The sequence below is a fragment of the Octopus bimaculoides genome, chromosome 26 (genome assembly GCF_001194135.2).
Source record: "Octopus bimaculoides isolate UCB-OBI-ISO-001 chromosome 26, ASM119413v2, whole genome shotgun sequence".
NCBI classification, from domain to species: Eukaryota; Metazoa; Mollusca; class Cephalopoda; order Octopoda; family Octopodidae; genus Octopus; species Octopus bimaculoides.
Window position 1 is genome coordinate 22,806,138 of NC_069006.1, and position 10,788 is coordinate 22,816,925.

General features: G+C 32.5%; 1 protein-coding gene across 3 annotated transcripts in view; it reads right to left on the reverse strand.

Moving 5' to 3' along the window:
* LOC106876520 (cilia- and flagella-associated protein 74) overlaps positions 1-10,788 on the reverse strand; it is a 59,473-nt gene that overhangs the window by 20,646 nt on the left and 28,039 nt on the right. For all 3 annotated transcript variants that reach the window (XM_052976867.1, XM_014925100.2, XM_052976868.1), the window contains 5 exons: positions 10,652-10,706; positions 9,446-9,642; positions 4,920-5,041; positions 3,146-3,274; positions 220-307 (listed from right to left, as the gene is read on the reverse strand). In XM_052976867.1, coding sequence (XP_052832827.1) covers positions 220-307; positions 3,146-3,274; positions 4,920-5,041; positions 9,446-9,642; positions 10,652-10,706 — 591 coding nt within the window. The remainder of the gene's footprint in view (positions 1-219; positions 308-3,145; positions 3,275-4,919; positions 5,042-9,445; positions 9,643-10,651; positions 10,707-10,788) is intronic.

Consider the following 10,788-nt stretch of genomic DNA (forward strand, 5'->3'; position numbering starts at 1 on the left):
GGGAGGAAAGACAACAGAGCTTTACATTCCTGTATGTTTGAATAACTAGTTCCCTTATTAGCCAGAGTTCATGAAAACTCTGGGTAATTATATAGCAGGCATCGACAAAGTGTATTATACAATTTTACTCAACAACATGTATTGTTTTTTCACACTTGTTATAGAAAAACATGTATGTATTTTATGTACATGTGATTATTACTGAATGGTCTTCCTTACATAACTTGCAATCCAGATTTTAATGTTCATTTCAAATACACTGGTATTGACATCATAGAATTGTGGTGCATCTTTTGTAAGGGATTTTCTGTAAGGAAGGAAAAATATGAGGTTTTCACATCATTATTGTTGTCATCAACTGGTAAATAATTATAGAATAAGAAGGCAATTATCAACATAAATAATTCTATCTTTGATTAACTATAACTGGACATAAATATTCATTTTTGTTGGCACAGTTGAATCAAAGCTTCACTCTGGTGTGGTGAAGTATATATATGAAGACCATGATAATTATGATTGCTACTGATAGATTGCTATTTAACTCTCAGCCATCAATGATTTAGCTTACTTGTAACCAAAGGCATTCCAACCATGACCATCCTATTTTTCATTCCATCCCTATATCTAAAAAAGCCTCATTATCCAAAAACTAGGGACTTTTTTTTTTCAAAGACAAAAGAGATTTGACAGCTATTTCTAGCAGGTTGAGCAACCTTGTAAAAGCTCTCTTATTAGCTTGTTGATACTGCTACTGCTGCTGCTAATGTTAATAATGATGACAGTGATGATAATAATAATAATAATAATAATAGTAACAGTAATAAAACTTAGGCACAAGGCCATGATTGTATTTTAAGGTGGTGGGAAGGAAAGTTAAGTAAATCAACACCAGTTCTTGACTGGTACATATTTGATTGCAATCAGGAAAATGAAAAGCAGTATTTTAATTCAGAACATAAATGAGGGCAACTAAATATGACAAGGCATTTAGGCAACTCCTGTACCACTTTTGTCACTCCACAGCCCTAACAACAACAACAACAACAACAACAATAAGAATTTCTTCCTTAAACAGGGAGGCTATAAATTTGTCAGGGAGGTGGAAACTTGTCAACTGGGAATAAATCTTTAATTTTCACAAGGATGATGGATGACAGGAAATGACATTACTAAAAGGGGAGAGATTTATGTAAAAAAAAAAAATCAAGTATGGAAAACAAAAGTATATGAAAGGCATGAAATGAGACTCCCAAGTTCTGCCAAGGAATCAGTAAAGTTCCTTGACAGAACTTCGAGTCATCGAAGTTCTGTCAATGAACTTTACTGATTCAGGATTACCGTGACTGTAAAGAGCAAGTGGCATCTCTCAGTTGTTTTTCAGCTTACAGGTGCATGTCAAGTGTAGGCCATTCTGGTCACCTATTTTCACCTACCTTTCAGCAAATTCACTGGAGAATAGCATCTTCCCCATCATAACTTGCCTCTCTAAGTGGAACTGGAAGGTGGCAATAATAATAATAGTAATAATAATGTTTCTAACATAGGCACAAGGCTTGAAATTTCACAGGAGGTGATTAATTTATCTGTTATCTTTCACTTATTTCTGTCATTAGACTGAGGTCATGCTGGGGCATTTCCTTGAAGAATTTTAGTCGAACACATTGTCTCCAGCACTTATTTATATTGTAGATAACATACAGTTTTCTTTATTGACTAGACACATAAATCCTGTGTTTTTTAAATTGAAATCAAGAAGAGTAAAATATAAGGCCATGGCAATCATGCTTTTTCCAAAAATATTAGTTGACAAAAGTGTAGTGAAATTTCTACAACTAACAATTAAAGGTAGATTATAAATGTGATTTGCACAATAGTATTTGCTACTCAAAGGAATCGTAAATCATAAAATCCTGATGTTTTACTGAAGAACTGGATTAATTTCACTCGAGGTGGTTAAGTATGTGGTCAATAATTGATGGCAACATATAATGAGTAAAATGAAGTATAATGGCCAATCTCAAAGGAATTTGGATTCAGAATCTAGTGAGAAATGACAAAAAACTGCATGAAATCTACCATTTCTGCCAATGCCTTGTCCTGCTATTGTCCTTTGATAGTGATTTTGCTTTTGTGATATAGAAATATTTTATCTAAAGAGTCTTGAGAGTATTTTACAGGCAGTTACTTTACATGCTTCGGAAAAATAAAAAATAAAATTGGTCTTGATGAGATTTGAACTAAGACGGCTGTAAAACATTTATCAATTTTCCATTACCCAGCCAATTCATACCATATGAAAAAAAAGCAGTTATACGTTTTTTTTACAATGCTTCTTACATATTTACATATTTTTTGATGTGTTGAAATATCAATTAGCAACTGTCATTTCCTCAATGAACAGGAAGAGAATTCCAAGTGCAATAGCTTATGTGAAGATGTACATTAAACTTTATTACACATGTGGAATAAATGAAGGATGGGGAGTAGAAACAAATTTCTAATTTGTAACTTTCTTACATAACTTTTAAACTTCTTTCTTAATAATTATAACAATAGCATCAATAACAACAATACTAATGGTTTCTAATTTAGGCACAAGGCCAGTAGTTTTGAAGGGAGGGAGTTTAGTGGCTACCACTGACCCCAGTATTTGACTGGTACTTTATTTTATTGAACCTGGAATGATGAAAGCCAAAGTTGATTTTATATATATGTATATATACATATAATTCTTAAACAAGAATATTATTGACAGTGACTAAGAATAATAAATTTGTACTTTACAAAAGTATAAAGTAATCCATCAGATTAACGCAAAACTGTTTTTATTATAACTATCATAATCACACACTTAAATACTTCGTTTGATTTAATTTTAATTTGCCAAGGTTCAACCTTTCATACACATAGACAACAAGAAGGATCTGGTGAGGATTATGCCTTTTCTAAACATTTTATCTGGAACAGTATAATCAAATCACTTGAGCTCTGATAATTTACAACATGAAGCTAAATATATTTTTCTAGTGTATGGCACTGAGAATTGGATGTACAGAACTGTAATTACACCATTAATATATAAAACAAAAAAAAAAATATTATATTAAGAGATTAAACAAAATACAGAAATGAATATTTCTACCTTGGAAGAAACTTCAACTGTGCTAAGAACTGAGATTTTGCTTGAATGATACCCATTTTAGGTAGAATTTCAAGATGGTTACGTATTCTTCGATCAATATCAAACTTGATTTTGAAAGCTGAAGGTTGCCTGAAATTTCGGAATGGTGTAAGTAATGTATGAAAAAGTAAAACATTATAGTTGAGTAACTTAAGTGAGCACTACAAGAAAAATGAAGGAGAGTAAATTTTAGATTTAAAAAGAACTTTGTTTATCTTAATTTTGAAAAATAAAAGAAGTATAGAAAAACTGCATTATTTATGGGATGACCCAATATATATATATATATATATATATATATATATATATATATATATATATATAATCACATTCACACAGGTATATTTATGTACACACACATACACACATACTGAGATGGGAGGGAGAGACAAAGAGAGAAAAGCTGTATGATAGAAAGACAGCCATAGATAGATGTAGAAACAGATGGCCCAGAGTGGTGAAATTATATTGAAATGGCTTTAAAGATGATCAAAATTACTTTGAGATCCTATCTCTGAATATTCACTTACGCAATATTATGAAAGAGTATTTAATTCATGTTTTCGGATGAAGAAATATTAGAAACACATGGAGCCAGTATTATGAGAATCTATCATTAAAATGGAATTTATGTAAGTGTGCACATATGTGCATGTGTGTGTATACATATATGTATATATTTCACCATCATCATCATTATCACCATTTAATATCTGTTTTCCACACTGGCATGGGTTGGGAATTCCAAAAGGATCTGACAAGCTGGAGCCATATCATGTTCTAATGTTTGCATTGGTATGGATTTTATGATTAGATACCATTCCTAACACCAAACCCTTTGCAGAGTGTACTTAGTGCTTTTTCACAGCACCAACACTAGTGAGGTCACCTTGAAACATGCAAGGCTGAGGGCCACAAGGGATCCTTATAACTGAAGGAGAATAAAAGAGAGGTTATGATGGGATTTGTGATTTGTCTGCCTTCCTACTTACTAAGACTTTGGTTTTTGCTATGTTACTTACTAAGACTTTGGTTTTGATAATTTGAAAAAAAGAAAAAAATATGATTATGTAATACTGATTGAATGGTTGAAATAGTTTCCTTTAAACATAAAATACTGAAGGATTTTTTTATATCAATTTGGTATATGAATCATCAAAAAGTAAATGAATTAACTGATACCCTAAGCTAATCTGTCAGAAACTTATAAAGCTAGTGTTTAGCTCCATTTCCCTTGTATTTGTAAATATATGTATTCCTATAACATCTGCTAACTATTTCCTATCACAGCTAGATTAATTGATGTTTTTAAATTTTAGTGCTATTCACTGCAGTAGGCTTGGCTTTAGCATTCTTGAATTGGTTGTCTAAAACTTTATCCAACTAACTCTTCAAAACTGATATTATGTATACCAGCCTAAACTCAATGTATCTCTCCCCTGCTGTCTCTCATCTGCTGATTCACATTCCACAAGTGTTTCATAATCAAGGCCACATGTTAAATATTTTGCTGAATACTTCTCTCATGAAGTTTCATCTCCTAAGACTTCCCAATCTATCCGCATAAGATTTCAATTCAACTATTAACCCTCATGTGTTCAAATTGACTGTCAGACATGCTAACATATTTTTCTTATCCCTTTGACACTGTTTAAGAAAATCTGATAGGAAAAAAAAAAAAATTGTAGAGTTTCTTATGCTTGCAAGTGAATATCAAAAACAAAAAAAAAAATACCTGTTTTCTAGTATTATAGTATCCTGATACAGCTTGTCATAAACACAGATTTTCATATCCATTGAAGTTTGTAAAATTTGAACAAGAATATCAGTTGCAACTCCAATGAGCTTTACAGGGATCTGAACAATAGAAACATTCCAAAATTCATTGAATTAAGGCAGAGAAAGATGAGCATAAAATTGCATATTACATTATGAGATTGGTCTTCCAGTGATATCACTGCATCTCTTATGTGTCTATAGCTTGTACTGGGTGAACTTCATGGAGTTTCAGCCAACAGCTTTTCTACATATCAAGTGAGGTCATCTTCCTGAAGGGATCTGTGATTTGTGTGTCTTACTACTTATCAATACTTTGATCTTTGCTAAATTAACTCTAACGCACTTTGATTCCAGTCCATGCTTCCGTACCGGAAATTTCTTCTTTAATATATATATATATATATATATATATATATATATATATATAAAACCAAAATAAATTTAGAGGAATAACTCAGAGCGCCCATAGACACATACAGGTATGCCAAATGTCATACAACATAAATTCTTAATTTATTAAAATTATCTCCACCTCTAGAGGATGTATCTCAATTACCAAATGACAACTGAGAAGAGCTCCATATGAGAAAGGAAACAAAGACTTTTCCAAAGTTGACATGCCATTAAGGAAAAGGACAGGTCTATTGTCTGAAAATAAGCAGACAGCTGTGGATATGTGTTTCTACCTCAATAGGCACCAGCAGCATGACGACTGTCCTCAGAATATTGCTACACTTGTATTTAGAAATTAAATATTAATAAAAAACAAATCACAAAATGTAATGATCTATAGAAATAATTTAAATATCAAATTATTAGTTTTCAAAAAAGTATAAGTTATAGAGAAAAATGTAAAAAGAAAAAAAGAAAAAAATTAATTTTCAGTTAAAAAAAATACTGCACAATTTAATATAGAAAAATATTAGAAAATAGATTTATCTATTTTCAGAATTACTAAAAATGAAAAGCAATATTATTAATAAAACCTCAAAAAATTAATTAGAAATAGACTTTTTATAATTTCATCTGATGTAATGGGAAATAGGAGATTCGGAGATATAGCAAATTACCTGCAGATGGCATCAAGGCACTATCTATTTAAATATTACAAGTTCAAATTACTGTGGAATTATGAAACTTAGTAAAAAAATGTTTTATACATTATTTAATGAAAAAATGTTAAATACTACTTAGAAAAGATAAAAAAATAATCTAAATGTTATGGAAAATAAGTTAAAATGGATAGGCTAGGATTACAAAATATTACACCACTATCTATCAATCTAAATATATTCCTAGATGCACACTTTCAAGGCTGTTCCCCAGCATGGCCACAGTCTAATGAGTGAAACAAAATCTATTTCCCAATCTATCTATAAATCTCTCACTGTCATCCACCCATTTCTCCACCCAGTTGTCATCCACCCATTTCTCTCCATTCTGTATGTCCTACATCCTGCTCTAGTCCACCATTTTTATTTTCCTATGTCAGTGACTCTTAGAACCCAATGTTGCTTCAACATTCCTTTTCTCCTTCCATTCACAAACCACTACCTCATCTTTCTCTCCCTCTCTCTCTTCTCACAAGCTATCACTACCTTCCTCTCCCACCCCCCACTTCCTGTTTTCCTTCTGCAAGTTCTTTCTTCTCTTGACCATTGCAGTGGTTGGGTCTATTGTTCTTTTGCTCTTGGCTTGTTTCTTTTCCAACACTGAAAGGCTGATTACTAATTTCCTTCATTGCTTTGCTTTGTGCAAGTCCGTCTGAAAATGTATCATTTATGTTCACAGACTATCTTTATGATGTGCTAGATGGAAAGTGAAAAAACCCCATCAAATATACATGTGTGGATGTCTCCTAGTCTTGACATTGTAAATGAGCATCACCATCATTTCCAATCTTCTGTGCAAACATGCTTGGACATGGGGAAATATTATTTCTGCTTTCAAACAGTTGAGGGTTGACAGCAGGATGAGCATCTAGCCATAGAAAATCTATCTCAAGAAATATCATCAGACATGACTGGCCTTCGTGCGGGTGACACGTAAAAGCACCCACTACACTCTCTGAGTGGTTGGCGTTAGGAAGGGCATCCAGCTGTAGAAACTCTGCCAAATCAGATTGGAGCCTGGTGTGGCCATCTGGTTTCACCAGTCCTCAGTCAAATCGTCCAACCCATGCTAGCACGGAAAGCGGACGTTAAACGATGATGATGATGATGATAGAAAAGTGGATATGAAAATGAAGATGATGGCATACTATATATGTACATATATATATATATATATATACATACATGCACATATATAATAAAAATACGAAGCCAAAAATGTGAGTGTGAGTGTGTTTGTTTAGTGATACCTCCTTCATAGAGTAATTTTATGTACCTCAGTGTATGTTTACCAGACACGCTTACACAGATGTATATGCTTTCATCAGTTGATAAGCTGAGATTATAATTATGCCTTCATCCTTTTCAGCAGTATATGATCTCTGTACTGAGTACTTTTACTTCTAGTTTGTACACAGAAATGTTCACACACACACACACACACGATTTAAGCACGTGTGAACATGCATGGGAGATGGGTGTTAAGAGATGATGATATATCGATAGATACTTATATTAAATGTGTGTGTCTGTGTGTGTATATTATATATACATTATGCATATATATATATATATATATATATATATATATATATACATATATAGTATATCAAATATATATTTCATATAGAACTCAGAACATGGAAAATAGAACTCAGAACATGAGTATTTATATATATTGTAGTTATATATATATATACACATGACATATGTATATTTAATTCAAATGCATTTATGTGTGAACATGTGTGTATTTACACATACACATGCTCACACACAAATGTATGTATGTTGGGAGTGTGTATATATATCATATATATGTGTATGCTTACACCCAACTCTATCTATCTATCTGTACATATGACATCATCTCACAGATGTTTGTGTGTTTGTAAGCTAATTTTTAGCAAAAGTACGTGTATCAAATTTCAAAGCAATCTATATATTTATAGAAGATTCATATTTTTTTAATTAACATTTAACTTGATTAAAATTTAATTAGTGAGCTACTTAGAAGATTGAATATTAAGAAGACAGAAATATTAGGATCTTTTCACTGAACACACTTCTCTTTTTGGCATATTTTGAAATATTCACATTCTTATGTATTGAATACACATCCTGCCAGTGAGTTAACTTTGCCTTTCAATCTCACTTCTCAGTTGCAATGATGGTGATGAAGACGATGATGTCTTTGACGACAAGAATAACAAAGATAACTTCTTTTTGTCATTAGCTGAGGTAGTTGTTGATGCCTCTCACTTGCATTATCTTCTTTATATTCTGTCACAGGTCATTCATAGGCTCAAGGCTACAACAGCAAACACTTGGCCAAGGTGCTATGCATTGAGATAGTTCTTGTAAACACATGATTATGATGTATCCACATAACCATGCCTACCTGTCACTCTTTTAATATACATATAATCACTGTTTCAATGCCTACTTTCCCATGTTTGCATGACTTAGATGGAACTCAATGAAGTAGATTTGCTAGGGCTGGATGCTCTTCCAGTCACCAAACTTCATCTGTTTCCAAGCAAAATAATATTTCCCCATGACTGAATATAGTTTCATGGAAGACTGAAAATGAAGGATAATATTTGTAGAACTGTCATGCTCATTTACAATTATCACATGAAGTCAAGACAGAGAGAGAGAAACACACTCATACATGTACAGGTATACATGTACAGGTACAAATACACAGGCACACAAACACATTATATATATAACGAACTTCTTTCAGTTTCTATGTATAAAATTCACTTAGTGGAGGCGAGACACATGGTTTAGTGGTTAGGGTGTTGGACTCATGGTCATAAACATTGTGGTCTCTATTCCTGAATCAGGCAATTCTTGAGTAAAACATTTCATTTCATGTTCCTCCTGTCCACAGTTCAGAATATGTGAACATATTTAATGTTTATAACATTTATATGTTTAAAATATATTTTAGTTTTGATATAAAACAGTAATATTGTGGTTATACTAAGAATATCTTTTAGTACGTTAGCATTTGTCAGATCCTTGTCGGTGACTGTATGATATAATTTGTTTATTAGTGGTAGTTTAATGTTATCTTCATCAAATCATGATAGGTGAATCTTAAATTGCTACATTATCAGTTAAGATACTTTCTGAAAATATGCAAGAATGTAAGCCCTGTATATTCTATAGATAAATGTTTGTTTTAAGCATACAGACATACAGATATGTTTTAAATATTAAATATGCTTTTATAAACTAAACTGTTTCATTATCATGCTTTATGGTATTTAATTAATATATCTAGATATGTCTAAGTACACATGTGCAGACATACATAGACATATACAACAATACTTTTATATCTTTATTTTCTACTTGCCGTTTCTAAACTTGAATCAGAGAAGCTGAAGATGTAATTAGTTCTCAGAGGACCAGGTAGTTTTGGATGCCACACAATTTCTAACTTTACACTAGAATACGGACCAATATAACCAGAACTTTCTTTCCCAACTGAAATGTCAACATCCTCTTCATCCATGTCGTCTAAGGATTCTTCCTGCTCTATGTTACTAGAACCTTTGAGAAAAAGACATACCGAAAGAAAAAAAAGAAAAAATTTAGAATTTCTTGTTGTTGTTGTTGAATAGTCACAGGTTGAGAAACAAAAAAAATATTTATTTTATTTTATATCACATTTTGTGAATACTAACATTTTGATTATGAGTCTCAAATGGGACAATCACTACTTCACTGCATCGACAATGGCTAGTGAGTTACAATATTGTCTGTGTGACTTGGGAAAAATAAATTTCACTGGGGATTCATCTTGAAAAGCACTGGTTTATCAGTTAAGGATGAAGTATGTTGTTAGTGTTTAATCCCAGTCAGTCAAGTAATCCTTCTCTGATGCAGACCAGGATGTCTGTGCGTATAGAGGATCACCATTCTGGTTGTGGGAGCAGCACTCAACTAATGGCAACACTTGAGCACTGTCAGTCTTATTCTGGCCTCCTAAAGAGAAGCTTCCTCAGCCTTAGTGTAGATTTTTTAATAGATTAGTCAGAGGAAGAAAGGCAACTCTTGTGGCTTACTCAAGACCTGCTACACCAGTTTAAACAAAGTTGGTAAATTATCTAAAGATCAGAAATATGGCTTGATTGTTTGCAACAGATAGTAATCTGTTAAAGACAACTCAAGGGCCAGATGGTGGTAGGGATGTCAAAGTATGTGATTAAGCCAACCATCCAGGAACAATAGTAGTCTCTCCAACTACCATACAGTTTCCATTTCCAAAATTTTACTCAGAAGGTTTTGATTAGCCTTATGCTATGACTGATGATGCTTGCCCAAAATGCTGTGCCGTGGTATTAAAACCATCAAAAAGCAGATCCTTCATCAGAATCGCTGAAGCAGTGATGCAAGAATCACCAAGTAAATATGTACATGTAAAGAATTAGGGTAAAAGAGAATTGTTCAGAGCGGGTGTCCTTCATCATTATCCATGGATTTGATCTCAATAAATAAATGTGACATAATCCTTATGAAAAATAAATAAATAAATAGAGTAGGAGATATTAGGACCTACTTTGTTGATCATCAGATGATCTTCCAAAACTTTCTTTTGAAATGAGCTCATCTTTCTACATAAAAACAGACATTAAAATAAAGATAAGTATGAGGTAGTTTTGTGTGTGTGTGTGTGAGAGAGAGAGAGAGAGAGAG